The sequence below is a fragment of the Leptonychotes weddellii genome, chromosome 4, assembly GCF_054177405.1.
Source record: "Leptonychotes weddellii isolate Sample4059 chromosome 4, ASM5417740v2, whole genome shotgun sequence".
Classification (NCBI taxonomy): Eukaryota; Metazoa; Chordata; class Mammalia; order Carnivora; family Phocidae; genus Leptonychotes; species Leptonychotes weddellii.
This window is the reverse complement of record NC_138372.1, coordinates 138,252,214-138,270,475: the sequence shown is the minus strand read 5'-3', so window position 1 is coordinate 138,270,475 and position 18,262 is coordinate 138,252,214. Positions and strand designations below refer to the sequence as shown.

At 38.3% G+C, this 18,262-nt stretch overlaps 1 protein-coding gene across 2 annotated transcripts; it reads left to right on the top strand.

The window, feature by feature from the left end:
- The first annotated feature begins 19 nt into the window (after nucleotides 1–19).
- Nucleotides 20–17,120, top strand: PABPC1 (poly(A) binding protein cytoplasmic 1). Of its 2 annotated transcripts, none has more exons than XM_081816315.1 (15): nucleotides 20–529; nucleotides 3,650–3,843; nucleotides 4,046–4,161; nucleotides 6,441–6,571; nucleotides 8,160–8,254; nucleotides 8,568–8,705; nucleotides 8,904–8,999; nucleotides 11,785–12,057; nucleotides 12,278–12,368; nucleotides 13,399–13,509; nucleotides 13,594–13,748; nucleotides 14,419–14,503; nucleotides 14,949–15,079; nucleotides 15,783–15,876; nucleotides 16,674–17,120. In XM_081816315.1, exons 1-14 carry the CDS (start codon nucleotides 337–339, stop codon nucleotides 15,873–15,875), a joined length of 1,902 nt encoding a protein of 633 aa, XP_081672441.1. In that variant the 5' UTR covers nucleotides 20–336; the 3' UTR covers nucleotide 15,876; nucleotides 16,674–17,120. The 2 variants fall into 2 exon arrangements, with proteins under 2 accessions (XP_081672441.1, XP_081672440.1); XM_081816314.1 differs by having other exon boundaries at nucleotides 21–529; nucleotides 6,441–6,580.
- Nucleotides 17,121–18,262: the final 1,142 nt, after the last annotated feature.

Here is an 18,262-nt window from a genome sequence, read left to right as displayed (position 1 = left end):
TTTTATAAAATAACCCGGTGAAGCAGCCGAGACCGACCCGCCCGCCCGCGGCCCCGCAGCAGCTCCAAGAAGGAACCAAGAGACCGAGGCCTTCCCGCTGCCCGGACCCGACACCGCCACCCTCGCTTCCCAGCCGGCAGCCAACAGCCAGCAGCTAGCGGCAGCCGATCGACCCCGTTCTGCGGCCGTTGAGTAGTTTTCGATTCCGGTTGATTTTTGTCCCTCTGCGCTTGCCCCCGCTCCCCTCCCCCCGGCTCCGGCCCCCGGCCCCAGCACTCGCTCTCCTCCTCTCACGGAAAGGTCGCGGCCTGTGGCCCTGCGGGCAGCCGTGCCGAGATGAACCCCAGCGCCCCTAGCTACCCCATGGCCTCGCTCTACGTGGGGGACCTACACCCCGACGTGACCGAGGCGATGCTCTACGAGAAGTTCAGCCCGGCCGGGCCCATCCTCTCCATCCGGGTCTGCAGGGACATGATCACCCGCCGCTCCTTGGGCTACGCGTATGTGAACTTCCAGCAGCCGGCGGACGGTGAGAGCCGGGCCCGGCGGGCGGGCGGGCGGGCGGCCATGAGGCGCAGGCGGCGGCGGGCGGGCTAGGCCGGCGGGCCCCGGGAAGGGGGCGGGAGGGCATGTCACCCCCTGAGGGCCGGCGGGGAGAGGCTCAGGCGCCGGGACCCCTGCTCCCCGTGCCCGCGGGGAGCCGCGCTGCCGGCAGCCGCACGCCTGGCCACTTCCTCCTCTGCGACCATTTTCTCGGCCTCAGCCGCTCTCAAACTTTAGGGTGATGACGCGCCGGGAGGGTGGGTGAGATTGGGTTCTTACACCGCGCTCCCGCCAGTAGCCGCGGGATTCTGGGGCGTCGGGAGCCGAGCCCCTTTCTCTGGTAATAGGTGGAGGCGCTCGCACCACCCCGGGCTCTTGCCGGCGCCCCAGGACGCGGAGGAAGTGCGATTCGGTGCTCGAAAAATACCACGTGTTGAACCCTGTAACCTCACAGGCCCGAGGCCTGTTTCTGCTACTGGCCCAATCGCCTGGGGGAGCCACAGGGCCTTAGAATAAAGTTAATTTGGTGATGTGGTGGTCCTCAGGTTTCTGATTGCATTCTTAATAACTTGTCAGTAACCGATGGCTCTAGAAATGTAAATTACCAGTGAGACGCGCATTTGGGGTTTTCCCCGAGTTCAGGCGTTTCTCACTAATAGTAACAGGGTGGTGGGAGCAGAGGATGTGGAGGATGACCCTTTTGAAATACACTGTTTTCTCAGGCAGTGTAGATTATTTCAGTTTTTTTATCCAAATTAGATTCGTAATACTGGTAATTCAGAATATATTTTCCCTTCTCAAATAGTTCTGTGCTTTTGAGAGGTTTTCCTTAAAAAAAAACGTATTCACCAATTTTGGCTGCAAACTTCGAGTGTAGTGTGGACTGGACCATTATACTTAATGGCATTCAAGTAGTAAAGGTTCCTTTAATTTTTAAAGTGGTCGAGAAAATCCGTACATCATGGGGAATTGAACAAAATAACAGAGTAAGTTTGAAATTCATGGAGGAAAAAATGTGGCTAACCTTATCTTTTTATTTTGAAGTTAAACGGTTCACAAAAAACAAAATTTGGCAAACAGATATGTGGCGTGATGAGTTGCCAGGATTTTCTTTTGTATTTGGATCAGTTGACTTCCAAAAGTCAGATTCACTCAATTTTATGGCCCAATTTTGCTTTTTTCCCCCAAGCTGCTTGAATACATGTCAACTAACATAGAATATAAGGAATTTACTTTTAAATTTTTAATTAAGTTCACTCGAACTTAATTCTAGTTCAGTAGAACTGAAGTTACTTAATGATAGCTTTTCAGTAGGTAAAGTTAATATCAAGATTTGGGGTAGGCATACTACTGTTGAGTGACACAGAGCCAGAAGTTGTAAAACTGCACTGCAGGTTTCCTGCCCTTTTGCTCTGTAAGCAGTGGCTCCAAATGTCACTCCATAACAATTTTTCCCAACTCTGGATGAGATTTACCACTGAATGAAAGCTAAAGATTAGGGAGGATAACTTTGGGACAGGTAATCATAATCTGAAGTTGACAGAAAACTTGAACAAATCCTAAAGACCATAAAATGTAACTTTTGGAAGTGGCTGTTATTCTTTCCAAGAAAGCTTAACAATTTTAAAACAAAACCCAATTTTTTAAATTTCTTGTGATTTGAAAAGTTGAACTTCAGGTTACCATGGTTACAGTACACTGTATGTATTCTCAGTCTATACCAGTAGACCAGTTCTGTAACTGCTCAAAAGAAGATAGCATTTTTTTCATATTAGATTTGTTTGGTTTCTATATGTACAAATTACCGTCTTGCCAAATACTTTTTTCAGTGGTTTTCTCTTTACCTATTTACTGTAACATTGATGGACGCGTAGAATAGCTCCTGAAAGTGACCAGTTTCCAATTTACAGGAAGAGGTGACTCATTCAAAAGACGCTCGGGCAAAGTCAGCTAAAAAACTAGGGGAGCTGAGTAGGTGTGGTCAGTTGATAATGAGCTGACAGCTGATTGTCACTATCTTCTAGAAACTGGAGCTTTCATTTATAAAAAGAAGTGGCCGGAAAATTTGTCCTCTCAATAACTTTACAGTTACATTGGCATGGAATTTTTGGAAATTGGTGTTTCAGGGCTTCAAATGGACTATGCTTTTTCCCTCTTAGAACTAATGTTTTTTACTTAAGAATATATTTTTCCATGGAAAGTCTCAAATTATTTAATAAGTGCTTCATGGTAGAGATGCACATAATTCAATCCTTCATAGACCCTGAAATCATAGGGTAGATTTTGAAATTTTCTAGCACTGTGCAGAAATAATTGATTAACTGATCAGTTCTTAAGTAAATCAATGACTGAAGATAAAAGTGGTTTTATATGTCAAGAAAGCTTTAATGAGTGAATTGTGAATATTATATAGGCCTGATACTGCAAAATTTCTGTATTCATTATACAGCTAAGTATGCCCAACCTCACATTAAATTTTTGAGGGCCTGATTAAAATCTTGATCCGAATGGATATAATCTTTCTTTTTTTTTTTTTTTTTACATAGTAATAGGAAGTTGTGCCATGAGTCACTGAAATCACCCAGCTCCCAAAATCCAGGGACTTTTATCTATTTATTTTTAAATGGACTAATTTTTGTAGAATATTGGCTGTGGTAAGCAATGAAAAGATTGATTTTGACAAGTAATAAGGGAAGAAGTTAAAATGCTTAAAATCTAAAAGCTCTTAAGTCTGGATAATTTACAATTACTTAATATCTTTTATATTGCTCATTAAGCAAATTGTATGTGAAGGGGTATCTTGATTTTATGTTGACTAGGAACCAAAAGGAGATTTTAAATTTATGATAGTTAAAGGAAAAGATGTTTCAGAAATACATTGGTGATATGTCATCTGTTAACATGGGAAGTTTGAGGTTTCTGGTAATTGTCTTTTTTAGCATTATACAATTTAAATCTAGACTAGTGTGAGGTAAGGTCCAGCAATCTTGAAATTTAAAGAGGTAGAGGGACTGTGTGCCCAACCACTTTCCCCATAATAATTTATATAATTTTTAGTGGCCTATAAATGTTTTGAAGTAATACTCTGAACATGTCTTTCTTGCAGCGGAGCGTGCTTTGGACACCATGAATTTTGATGTTATAAAGGGCAAGCCAGTACGCATCATGTGGTCTCAGCGTGATCCATCACTTCGCAAAAGTGGAGTGGGCAACATATTCATTAAAAATTTGGACAAATCCATTGATAATAAAGCACTGTATGATACATTTTCTGCTTTTGGTAACATCCTTTCATGTAAGGTAAGCAAAAATGTGACAGGTAAACATTTACAGTGTTTTACCTTCTTGTAGTTATTCCTTAAAAGAGCAACCATGCTGTCTGTTAATGGTAGTTTTATTTCCCAAATACCCAGGCTAGGAGGCTGACAAGTTCTCTCTGAACACTGGAAAAAATGCTAAATCAATAGCAAGTAATGAAAAATTGGTATCCATTTTTCCCTAGGTGGTTTGTGATGAAAATGGTTCCAAAGGTTATGGATTTGTACATTTTGAGACACAGGAAGCAGCTGAAAGAGCTATTGAAAAAATGAACGGGATGCTTCTAAATGATCGCAAAGTGTAAGTATAAATAGTTAATCATATTTCAAATCTGTTTTTAATAGTCCAAATCAATTCATTTTACAAGTTAATACATTTGTGCTGTTAAAGAGATTCAGCTGGAGTGAAAATAATAAACCACATCTTGGTAGATTTTATCATTGTGTTTTCTCCTTGTTTGTTGTAACATACGAATAACAGTGAATTAATACAATTGGTCAACATTCAAGTGAAAAAGAAAAAGAAGATAAGTATACTGAGATACAAAGCTTTTTCAAAATAAGTGCATAGTTGAAAAACTAGGAATCTAGACAGAAACTTTTAATCATAATTCCTGACGTAGTCATTGACCCATTTTATATTTGAGGAAACTGAGGCTAAATGTATTTACATGATGGTTCAACAGATAAGCTGGGATATAAACCCAGTGGTCTAAATTCAGAATCTAAGTTGGCTCTTTACTTGGCCATACTACTACAATTTATTTATTTATTTATTTTAAGATTTTATTTATTTTTTTGTCAGAGCACAAGCGGGGGGAGCGGCAGGCAGAGCAGGTAGAGAGAGAAGCAGGCTCTCTGCCAAGCAAGGAGCCCGATGTGGGACTTGATCCCAGGACGCTGGGATCATGACCTGAGCCGAAGGCAGACGCTTAACCGACTGAGCCACCCAGGCATCCCACTACTACAATTTATTGATGGACTTGTTGTTTGTTTTACCTTTTCACCTTCCTTCACCCATTTAAAAGTAAAGTAGAATTAAACCAGAAATCTTCATCATTAATCTATCCTGAGATAAACTTTTTTTTAAAAGTTGCAAACTTTTTATATAATGGCACTGATAAAACCTATGAGACTATTTCTGCTGCAGGTTATAAAATTAAGATTTTATGAGCCCAAAGAAATCTAAAATTTTTTATCGTTAGTGCCAGTGGATTTTGTTTAATTATCTAGACAAATTCAGCTGTAAGGTCATCTTATAAAATATCTGAGTTGGGATTGGTTTTTCTTACAACTCCACTGCATCACTCTTAAGGTGTGGTTCTTATAAATCACTTCATTAAGTGCTGTGGTCAATCTGTACATGGAGGGATCATTACGCACATGGTGTTACCTATTTGAATTTTGTGTCACTGCATGATTAAGGAAAGACTTTGTAATGTGTAAAGAACTCAAATAAGTGTAAGAAACCAGCAGTTCCTCAATGTGAACAATGTTTACAAATGCTAATTGTTAGAAGTAGTACATCCTTTTTTTTTTTAATAGTACATCTTTGAGAGAAATATTGAGCATCATTAGTATTAGAAGATGAAAATATCTTACAGTTTGTCTATCAATGTGTTTGGGGACGGGGAAGAATGTCCAGCATTGGTGGGGGTCTAGATTATTAAATAAAGACTTAACTTATTGCTGTTTTGAGTATAAAATAGTATAACCCTTTTGGAAAACAGTTTGATTGTATATATAAACTTAAGGTCATTTCTATGCCTTTTGAACTATCATGATTTCTGCGACTCTATTGTAAGAACATATAACGGAAAGGCTCATTAAGTTCCAGCATTATTAACAAAAGCATAAAGTTGTGATACCCACAATGGAATAGTATGTTCTTATTGAGAACGTTTGTAAAGCTAATAGCATGGAGAAGCACCACAGTATGGGTGGGGTGGGGAAGGTTAAGGAATAAAATCACAGGTATCTGCATTAAAACAAAAAGACTTAGGAAAAGTTGGTCATGATTTGGGTGGTATCATGGAAGATGGTTTTTTACTTTACTGTCTATTACAATAGTCTTTAATGACATGTACTACTTTTATATTAGGGGAAAACTAAATTTTTAAAACATTTAGTTGATCATGCTGCAGAGAAAATTTGCCAAGCTGTTATGTGTTAAGAGTACAGAATTCAGAAGTTTAAATTTCCATTTTAGGAGATCACAAACGATGTGCAAGGGCCACTTTGAAATAGCAACGATGAAAGCTTTTATGTCTTTTCCTTGGCATGGTTCGTGTGTTACTCCCACTCATTTATATTGATAGGCATGATCTCTTTAACCCTGGGTTAGCTAGAAGGAAGGGAGGGAAGTGTGTATGAAGAAAAATGCTTCCTTTTTTCTTGTAGTTAAGAGGTTTGTTCTTATTTTATGCTTCCATTTTTTCACTTCAGGCACTTGTTTTTACTGTGCTCTTTATTCGAGATTCTGAAATTATCAGTAACAGTTACAAAATCAACCATCAGGCTTAATTAATCTGAACTTAATAAAATAGAACCTAATTTTATAGTCCTTACATATTTTATTAGATTTGTTGGACGATTTAAGTCTCGTAAAGAACGAGAAGCAGAACTCGGAGCTAGGGCAAAAGAGTTCACCAATGTTTACATCAAGAATTTTGGAGAAGATATGGATGATGAGCGCCTTAAGGATCTCTTTGGCAAGTTTGGTAATGTGTCTGAATTAAATTTTTACACTCAAAGTTCTGAGTAATTGCTCAACATTAGTTTTGGCTAATACTTTATACTAAAGTGAATGAAATGAACTTAATACGGTATTTAAAAATAATTGTCATTATCTGGATTAAACTACTGATAGTCCATTATACTACAAAGTAGTATATAAATAAAGGTTAATAGTGTTGTATTAGCACAGTAAGGTATGACTGCCTAATTGGAACAGATTTTAAAAGGTTATGCTACAGTAAAAAATTGTGCTGGATTTATGCACTTACAGATCCCATCCCATCAGAGGCATGCACATGACACAGCCAACTTGGGTTGGAATGCAGTCTTTAGTTATGGGACAGGAAAGCTGGCCAGCTTTAGGGTATTTGGCCAGTCTTAAAAACCTCATGTTTGAGCAATTTGAAACAATGACATTCAAAGACAAAGCCAGAGATCCTGATTCCCGTGATATCTCCTTGGGATGGCCTTCTGAATCCATGGGATCTTAATTTGTTCCTTGCATTTCAAATTAACTTAATTAAATTTTAAATCCGTGAAGTGTAAGCAGCCTCACTTTAGATAGCTGTAACTGATCAGAAGATGAACTTTAAATTGAACGCTTTTGCAGGTGATTTGCTTTTCCCTTATCATTTGTTGAACTTACTAAGTAGGTGGCTTTTTTTTTTTGAGCACCTCAAATGGTACAGAATTAGAAAATCTAATACCTTATTGCCGATCTGGCATGCCACATTGAACCCTCCACTCTTTGGGCAAAAAACTTGCCCTTTCACACAAGATAAATTGTGTCTTGCATCTTACTCCAAATTCTCTTTAGTGACTGGTTTTGTATATTTCATCTGTCTTTTTTAATTAGAAGCTGTTTCTAAAGTTGAATATTGTTAATCAATGATCCCAAATGAGTAATGCTATGTGAGGTGACCACCAATATGTAAATTTGTCAAATATTTTTTTGGCTATTTCTCATAGAGGTTGGAAGTACAGCTTTAGAACTAGAGGTACATTCAAAAGAAACAATCTATCTGTGCCCATATATCTTCCATATTCTCTGTAATGAAATATGCTTTTTAACCTTTTCTGGCCCCACCTACCTGAGATAATACCCACCTCAGTTAAGTGTCTTTTTCACTTGGGAGGATTGGGGCATGTGTCTTCAAATATGTGCTACTTCCTCCAAGTAATACTGTGTTTTGCCAAAGGTCAAACCCTGTGTTCCCTCCACTCTCAATTGAAAGTCAGATGGGCCAAGGGTTAAGAAAATCTTATTTCTTAATTCTGATGTCAAAAAATTAAATTGTTGGCTAAAAAAAAGCAAATCTGTTTTGCACTAAGAATAAAATTTCATCCTTCACAATGGTCTAACACATGTACCTCCTTAAATGGAGGGAGAAGTGTTTCAGGGAATAGAGTACTTAGCTTCTTAGTAGAAATACAAGGTCTTTGAAGAGACTATTTTTTAATTTTTATTTTTTTCATGGCTTTGTTTTTGTGTGTCGAAATTTAAAATGTATAAACTAAATGTTGTGTGGAATACCTTTGAATCATTTAAAAAAATTTTTTTAGGACCTGCCTTAAGTGTGAAAGTAATGACTGATGAAAGTGGAAAATCCAAAGGTTTTGGATTTGTAAGCTTCGAAAGGCATGAAGATGCACAGAAAGTAAGACTCAAATATACTAACTAAAGATAGTATGAATTTCCTGTATTTTATAAGGGAGATGATAGGTTTCCTTGCTCTCATACTGAAATGTACATGCATTACATTGGCTATCTTACATGTATTCTTTTGAACTACTTGCATTTTGTGTATTAGTTTTGGGGGTATAAATTGGGAATTTATATTCCCAAAACATTGAAGCCAAGTTTTTATGAAGGGTCCATGTTTAGCATTCATAACCTAACACAATTTCTTGATAAAGAAATGAATTTCTCTACTGCAAGTTAGTAATTAAAATTTCTGTGATTTCTATAAGGCTGTGGATGAGATGAATGGAAAGGAGCTCAATGGAAAACAAATTTACGTTGGTCGAGCTCAGAAAAAAGTGGAACGGCAGACGGAACTTAAGCGCAAATTTGAACAGATGAAGCAAGATAGGATCACCAGATACCAGGTTCATTTTTAATTGACAAGCAAAATAAGACAGGGATGAGGAAACCTATTTTACGTTCATTTCAGTTACTGCCAGGTAACTGGAGGGTTTGTGAGGGGGAAAGGAGAAGAAACATGGGATAAAAATACTAGGAAGTGTGCCTAAGTACCACTGTGGTTTTCTTTTTCTTTTTCTACAGTTTCTTTTTCTTTTTTTTAGGGTGTTAACCTTTATGTGAAAAATCTTGATGATGGTATTGATGATGAACGTCTCCGGAAAGAGTTTTCTCCTTTTGGTACAATCACTAGTGCAAAGGTAAAGCATATGGTATTTTAAGATTTGGGGAATATTCATGCCCATTGATAATGCATATGTAAATTTCACATTAATATGCCAGAGTATTTTTCTTATTTTGTAAAATGAATAGTCACATAGGTTTGTTTTTTTTTCTTCCAAAAGAGTCAGTCTTTTTTTTTTCCTTCCTTTTCTGGAAATCAAGTTTTTGCTTCATTGTTCACAGACATTCAAATTTGAAGTAGATGTTGTAGCCTTGATGGTTTATTTTTTGCAGGGGATGAGTTCTGAATTCTTCCTGAGGAAGGCTGCATTCATTGACCATAGTTAGTGATTGATCCTCACATAATATGCATTGTTCTACTCTTTTCAACTATTTTCCTGGTTAAAAGTGGCAATTTATTACGGAACTATAATTGTTATCGGGCAAATTTATATTCAGTTACACAATTCATTCTGGGGAGTCAAACTTTTAAGTCCCCTAGCAGTAAAGATAGATTTTCTTTCACTTGAAATCAAAAATGAAGAATTACAGTAGTACGATTCTATTCTGAATTCTGGGATTTTGATTTAAGAACCTCTGTTCCAGGTGTTTTTTTCTGATGTCCATGGTCCAAGAATTCTCTGTATGTAAAGCTTTGTGCATATGTATTTTGGGGTATGGTAGGAGCGTCTAAAACTTCAGTCAGATTCTCAAGAGTACAGGAAAAATTAAAATTCAGTGCTCCGGAATGACCTCGTGGCTGATCTTCCTACTCATCTTTTCCTGGCAACTTGATTAAGGAAGCTTCTGTGATAGGAAATGTTAGGGGCATGCTAGATGAATACAAATAAAAATGAAGAGATGGGGTTACCTTGTGTTTTAGCCTATGCTTTTGAGTACTTGGAGTATTGCTAGAATTTACTCCTGGGTGTCTTTACCCTTAGTGTGTTCCCTGAAAGTTGTTGAAGTTGAATATTGTGCATCAGTTTTTAAAGTCCTTTTTGGATCATAATATCACACCTTGGTGGCAAGGATGTGAAAATTTGGCAAGAGTTTATTCTGGAGGAAGAGGTCCTGTGTTAGTAATGCTTGCTGAGAAAAAATATCAAGCAGAAAGGTAAAAAGTGAAAGGTGATTTCCCATATCTCCCATTTGGGTGTCCTTCCCAGATAATCTTTCATGTTTGTCCAAATGCTCTTTGTAGATGTATAAACAATTTTTAGAAGGCCAGGATCATACTATACAGATTCTGTGACTTGCAGTTTTACTTAACAGTAGGTCTAGATACATACATTCATTTCAGGCTTTTTTTTTTTTCCCCCCTAAGGTGCTGAGTATTCATTATATAGATATACCGTAACTTATTTTACTGTAACCTATATTGATAAACATTTGGGTTGCTTTGTGTGTTTCCACTGTTAGACCCACCATTCTAATAAACATATCTTTGCAAAAATGCCAGTTTTTCTAAAGTTCTAGAATTAAAATAGCTGGTTAGTGGGTATATTTAAAAGTGATACAACCAAATTGTCCCAGAAGGCTGGACAAATTCCTGCTAGTCTTGTCAATTTAGTAGAAAGTGGTATACATCTTTTCCAGTGGTGGACCTGCCTTTCATATGTTGACTAGTTCTGCCTGTTTGCATATTTTTATATTAGATTGGTTGTCTTTTTATTGATTGGAGAGATTGTATGTCAGCCTTTTTTTTCAATTGCAAATATTCTCTCCCAGTCTTTAACTTAGGACTTCGGGAGTTTTTTGTCATCTTTCCCCATATTTTTGCATTTTATGTTCAGATTCAGAATCTGTTTGGCAATTTGATTTTTCAGTGTGATATGAATGAGAGATGTGACTTAATTCTCGGTTGTCTCAATGTACTGTGTACTGTATAATGTAAAGTCCATTTTTTCTGTGTTATTTTAAAATGTTAACTTTAACACACTAAATTCCCATAACTGCATGGGTGGGTATGTTTTAGGGTCTAGTTTTAGGTACAATTGACATATTCAGGTGTATAACATAATGAGGTTTGTGTTGTATATGTTGTGAAATGATCATAATCCATCACTATACATAGTTAACAAAATTGCATTCCCAGGATTTAATTTATAGCTGGGAGTTTGTACTTTTTAATTGATTTCCCCTGCTCACCTCCCTCTGCCTCCAGCAACCATGAGCTCAGTTTTCTTTTTGGTTTTTGGTTGGTTTTTGTTGTTTTGTTTTGATTCCACTTATAAGTGAGGTCATTGGACTGTTTCCTGTTTGTCCTGTGCTACCATATACCGTTGAATGTAGTTGTAGAACATGCTTATGTATATTGCAGGGCTATTGAGTTCTTTGCATCTCGTCATTGCTCCTTTAGAAGATCTTTTCAGTATTTGAAAGCTTCCTCCTGGCCAATATTTATGGCCCTTTTGGTCTTGAATGTGAAATTTTTATTTTGAAATGTGGATGTTCTAAGATTCAGCTGCTCCCCCTTCCCCACTAAAGAATAGTAAAGCACCTTGTCAACTTGAATTGCTAAAATTTTAGTAGGGGCCTTGGTTGTATCATTCAGATTACTTAAACCTTAATATTCTGTTGACAATCTAAAATCTTAGCACATTTGCTGTCTTATGTCTACCTCTTTACTTTCTCTTGCTTGGCTGAGATGCGTGTGTATAGCTTGCCCTTAATATTTAGGTATTAAGGACAAATTGTGGAAAAAAATGAAAGCATTAACAGTGTTTACTTATTTGAGTCAGTAGCTGAATTGTTAATAGTAATGCTCTCAGAGCCTCATTCTGTCATTGAATTAACTTTTTTTTTTTTGTCTTTTAATAGGTTATGATGGAGGGTGGTCGCAGCAAAGGGTTTGGTTTTGTATGTTTCTCCTCCCCAGAAGAAGCCACAAAAGCAGTTACAGAAATGAATGGTAGAATTGTGGCCACCAAGCCATTGTATGTAGCTTTAGCTCAGCGCAAAGAAGAGCGCCAGGCTCACCTCACTAACCAGTATATGCAGAGAATGGCAAGTGTAAGAGCTGTGCCCAATCCTGTAATCAACCCCTACCAGCCAGCACCTCCTTCAGGTTACTTCATGGCAGCTATCCCACAGGTACGTTTCAGAAGAGAATAAAAACCTTATACAGGTTTTCAGTTTTGGTCATTTTTAGTGTCTGTGCCCTCCATAAAGGCCTAAGATTGAAACATGTGAATTGTGATTAAACTTGAAAAAATGCTTTGAGTGTAAGGACTTGCTGAATGTTCTCAGAGTATATAGCTAGCTGCAATATTGCTTTTTTTCATTACATGATACGTCTGTTTGCTTTCTACAGACTCAGAACCGTGCTGCATACTATCCTCCTAGCCAAATTGCTCAACTAAGACCAAGTCCTCGCTGGACTGCTCAGGGTGCCAGACCTCATCGTAAGCCTTTTGTTTTTAATTAAGGTTGTGAATTATTTGGACTAAAAATATGTGAGATAGATTAGCTGTTATATTTCAACAGTATATTAACTGTTGCTTTTCGTAATTTAGGCTTATGGGTGTTCATTTTGGGGATCCTAGTATTTTTTTTTCCTTTTTTTATTATGTTAATCACCATACATTACATCATTAGTTTTTGATGTAGTTTTCCATGATTCATTGTTTGCATATAACACCCAGTGCTCCATGCAGTACGTGCCCTCTTTAATACCCATCACCAGGCTAACCCAGCCCCCCACCCCCCTCCCCTCTAGAACCCTCAGTTTGTTTCTCAGAGTCCATAGTCTCTCATGCTTTGTCTCCCCCTCCAATTCTCCCCCCCTTCATTTTTCCCTTCCTGCTTTTTTTTAACATATAATGTATTATTTGTTTCAGAGGTACGGGTCTGTGATTCAACAGTCTCACACAATTCACAGCACTCACCATAGCACACACCCTCCCCAGTGTCTGTCAGTCACCCAGCCACCCTGTTCCTCCCACCAGGATCCTCGTATTTTTTAAGAAGAATCCTAAAATGCCTCACCCTTCCTATCTTATTGAGACAGTAATTTCCATGCTGGTTTGATTTTCTTTTATAAGTTTGGGGATGGATCCAACTCTTAATTTCATATTTGGTTAGGCAGTAGTTTTAAAAAATCTTGTTCCATGTGTGAGGATCAGAGTCCTGGCATGTTTAGCCTTGCCTTGTGGCCCAGTGCTCTGTTGCAGCAGCACTTGGAACCAGGTTTGTGTGTCATGTTCAGAGAGTAAGAAGTCCTTGTTCTTCTGAATGTATGTTTTTTTACGTATTCATTCTCTGGTCTGGGAAGTCTGGGGAAATGGCAGGTGAGAGACTTAGCTTTAAAACACGATATTTGCATTTAGTCACTCTTCGTTCCTTTGTTCAAATCTCAGCTGTTACAACAAAGCATTGAACACTTCCAGTGCGTTTTTTCCCAGTTAATGTGTGTTCTCATATCTTTAAATGTAGCATTCCAAAATATGCCCGGTGCTATCCGCCCAGCCGCTCCTAGACCACCATTTAGTACCATGAGACCAGCTTCTTCCCAGGTTCCACGAGTCATGTCGACACAGCGTGTTGGTAAGCCTTAACACTTTCCGTGAAAATTGATTTCCAGTTTGAAAAAGCAAGGTAAAAGTACAAAACCCCGTGTTTATTTTTTAGCTAACACATCAACACAGACGATGGGGCCACGTCCTGCGGCGGCCGCTGCCGCGGCAGCACCTGCTGTCCGCACCGTTCCACAGTATAAGTATGCTGCGGGAGTTCGCAATCCTCAACAGCATCTTAATGCACAGCCACAAGTTACCATGCAGCAGGTAGGCCTTTAATTTCTGTATAAAGATGGCAGTCCTTGGTTGCAGTCAAAGAAGCTGAAGACAATTAGGAGAGCTGAAGCTATCTAGAACGTTGTGCTAATTGATGTCCCATTAATTGACTGTATGTAAAAATGTCTTCTACTGTGGGAAGTAGGCATTCAGCATTCCTTACCCTGAATTATTTGTGTGCTTTGAGAGCTTTGTTAAGCATAGTTGTAAGGAAGAAAGGGTGAAATACAGTTTGTGAGGTTTAGCTCACCCTCTTTTTTTTGACCCCCGAGACCCAAACTGTCATGAACATAATAGAAATAGAGCTCAAAAGAATACTCCGGGTAGAAAAGACTACCTTGGTCTGTACTTCTGAGGGACTCAGCTTCTCCTATTCATGTTTAGAGTGCAGTCTTCATCATTTAGTGATTTTTTTTTTCTAGTGAGTACGTGCCATTACTTCTGGACTTAAAAGAATTTTTTAAAGCAATTTGAGGTGGGGAGAGGGAGAGAGCAAATCCCAAACAGACTCCCTCCTGAGCACGGAACCTGACACAGAGCTCGATCTCACCCCCCTGAGATCATGTCCTGAGCTGAAATCAAGAGTTGGATGCCTGACTGAGCCACCCAGACACCCCTACTTCTGTACTTTAAACTTAGGAAAATTCCTGTTTTTTTCTAGCCTGCTGTTCATGTACAAGGTCAGGAGCCTTTGACTGCTTCCATGTTGGCATCTGCCCCTCCTCAAGAGCAAAAGCAAATGTTGGGTAAGTGCCTTTGTCCCACCTAGTCAGTTACAGAGAGACTAGAAAATGGGGAAGATACTTAGCTATCATTTTTAGGTACAAAAGTAGGCCTAAGGTTACAGGATTGGTCTGAACTGGCATGTCTGCTAAACTTCTTAGTAGTGTTCCAGGCTTTTAATTAAATACTTGGCTTTTGATGACTAGGATAATAGGGCATTATTTGCCATGGATCCCACTACATTTTTGGAGGAGGGAATTTGAAGTAAATGAAAAAGAAACGTCAAGCACAGAATTAACAATTTCATTGCCTTGTGGTAGATCTTAATCAGTTTTTAACTATCAAAATGGTGGGTTTGGGGTTAGGATCTATTTGCTATATACAAAAGTCAGGTTCTTCACCCTAGTTCTAATAATGGTGGATGTCTTTACACTTCTGACTGAAGGAATTTTGTGTTTTTGTTCCTAGGTGAACGGCTCTTTCCTCTAATTCAAGCCATGCACCCTACTCTTGCTGGTAAAATCACTGGCATGTTGTTGGAGATTGATAATTCAGAACTTCTTCATATGCTTGAGTCTCCAGAGTCTCTCCGTTCTAAAGTAATTTAAATTTGTCATTTATCTAACAGCCTCTTATACTATGTATTCCAGGGCTTTTTGTAGAAACTTGAACATTACTAAGTGCTTTATATAAATCATGTACAGTTCTGAGTTTTATAAATTCTAATCACCACCACCACCTATGGTGCTGTTATCCCCATTTTGTAATCTAGATGGGGAAACAAGTAATTGGGGGTTGAAGATGTACCCTGTGTTCACACAGCTAGGCAAAGACAGAGCTTGGTTTCCCCTCCAGCTTCTGTGCTGCTGTTTGTGAGGAGAGAGATGTTTGCCATTGTTTCTCAACTTTGGGGGCAGTTTTGGTGAGAGAGGAAGAAGTGCAAGAGGGTTCATAATTCTAGAATAGTGGTGGAGTGGAACCCCAAAGGATATGGATACAGTTGAAATGGTTTTGTTTTTTTTTTAAAGATTTTATTTATTTATCAGAGAGAGAGAGAGCACAAGCAGGGGGGAGCGGCAGGCAGAGGGAGAAGCAGGCTCCCTCCTGAGCAGGGAGCCCGATGCGGGAGGCTTAACCAACTGAGCCACCCAGGCGTCCCTTTTGTTTTGTTTTGAAAGCAGTTCTTTCCACTTGCATATGAGGAAAGGAGTTTAGTTTGCCTTTGTTGGACATTTATATGTTGTTGTGAATTTGAAATTCTTCTAGTTACTCCTTTTCAGAGCCAGTTTGTTGTTTTTTTAGGTTGATGAAGCTGTAGCTGTACTACAAGCCCACCAAGCGAAAGAGGCTGCCCAGAAAGCAGTTAACAGTGCCACTGGTGTTCCAACTGTTTAAAGTGAGTGTTCCTCCCTGGGTTTATTGGTTTAAGCTTGTTTTTATCAGTTTGAGCATATTTTACAGAAATTCATTTTACCATTAATACACATGTTGTATTGCTAACTTTTCAAAAAGAAGTAGAAATAGAAACTAAAAGAAATTTTACCTGTTAGCCTGGTTTTGACTTGAATTTTGAAATCCAAGCACCTTCAAACGTTTGTATTATAATTTGTATTAAATGGGCTTGGCTTTTTTGTGTACTTACTCTTCCAGGACTTTCATAGCTTATACCTTTCCTTGGGTTGCAATACTGACAGTTGCCCAGGGCCTGCACTCTTATCCTTCATTACTTCCAAGAAATGGGGTAATGGAGCTGTGTAGCCCAGACCAGAGATTGGGCAAAGCTTTTCTGTAAAGGACCAGATAGGAAATACTTAAGGATTTGTGGGCCATGTTGTCTATGTTGTAATTATTACAGTTTTAGTGTGAAAGAACTCCTAGACATTACATAAATGAATAGTTGTGTCCGGGTGCCAATAAAACTTTACAAGAAACAGGCTGCAGACTGAATTTGGCCATGGGCTTTAAATTTGCTACTGCAAGTGCCAGTATTGGTCATTTTGTTTTGTTGTTGGTACTTGGCCATTTGCGTGCTATACACTTTAAATTTGCAGTGTTATGTTTGATACGTTTACATATTGTTGTATGATTGCCAGTGTAGTAATAACTAGCAGCCCTGTCACTTTATGTAATGATTATAATGATCCTAGCCTCTTGGCAAGTTTGATTACATTTTTTTTCTCCCTGCATTCACAGATTGATCAGGGACCACGAAAAGAAACTTGTGCTTCACCGAAGAAAAATATCTAAACATCGAAAAACTTAAACATTATGGAAAAAAAACATTGCAAAATATAAAATAAATAAAAAAAGGAAAGGAAACTTTGAACCTTATGTACCGAGCAAATGCCAGGTCTAGCAAACGTAATGCTAGTCCTAGATTACTTATTGATTTAAAAACAACAAAAAAACCCAAAAAAATAGTAAAATATAAAAACAAATTAATGTTTTATAGACCCTGGGAAAAAGAATTTTCAGCAAAGTACAAAAATTTAAAGCATTCCTTTCTTTAATTTTGTAATTCTTTACTGTGGAATAGCTCAGAATGTCACTTCTGTTTTAAATAACAGAATTGATAACTGAGCAAGGAAATGTAATTTGGATTATAAAATTCTTGCTTTAATAAAAATTCCTTAAACAGTGCCCAGTGCTGTTACGCTATTTCATTTCTTTGTAATTGGTTTTGCACAAATAGGTGATAAGCTGGAATTGGCAGAAGAACCTCTTCCATGAAAAAGGTGAAGTTCAAGGGTATCATAGTTTTATGGAAAAGGGGCACAAGAATTTCTCCAATTTGTTGTATGAATTTAGATTTCCATGTGAATTCTTGAACCGAGGTATATCTGTATTCAACGTTTTTTGAGATGATGCCAGTGTAAGGTTTCTAAGCTGGAAGTTAATTAGCTTAACCCCTCATCATATGGCGTGAAAAACAGTAACAGCACTGGCTCCTAAAGTTAGGATTAGTTTTAAGCCTTAGTTTTGAAAAGACCTTTAATTTGATAGGAAATGAAGTCACAATCATCAACTAATACCTTGTCCCCTAAAGTACTTGTGAAAATTCAGTTTTTGGGGTTCTACCTCTAGAAGATGGATTTAGGAAAAAAATACCCTTGGCAGTTAGAATACACTTTTGGAGAATGGTCTAGTTTTAATTTCTATTCCATTCTCCACATATACTACTAACAAAGTTAAGCTTTCTGAGTTGCACATCTGATATATCTAAGACCGTGCTAAAATTATTTCAACACCAGCTCTTGAGCAAATAATCCAGATAAAACCATGACTATGACAGTGTCATGCTTCTCTGCGTGATGAAGCTTTTAATGCTTTTCACCTCAGCTGCTTCTCTTGAAATTCAAGATGTACATGTTAACCCCCACATACCCCTATGGCTTAAATACTACACCCAGTAGGCATTCTAATTCTTTTTATTTTGTCTGACCATAGACTCACCCTCTTAAGAGGCTGACAGAATACTTAGATGAAAACAATTTCTCTTAGTCACCATGAAAGCTTTTTTCGATGCTTTAAGGCAGAAAAATATATACCACTTTTTCAAATTTGAATACAGAATGGTTCAAGCTTTGAGACTTCAAAGGAAGAGACTTTAGTTTGAGACACCTTAGAAGCTGTATCCATAAAATTCCACACTTACATGCCAAAATTTAAAGTAGCAGATAGGATTTGCATAGATGGTGGTAGCTTGCTTTATACACTGCATAGTTGGGACTTGTTATGTGAGAAGATCTATCGTCCCCATCTGTTCTTGTAGCAAACTTTCC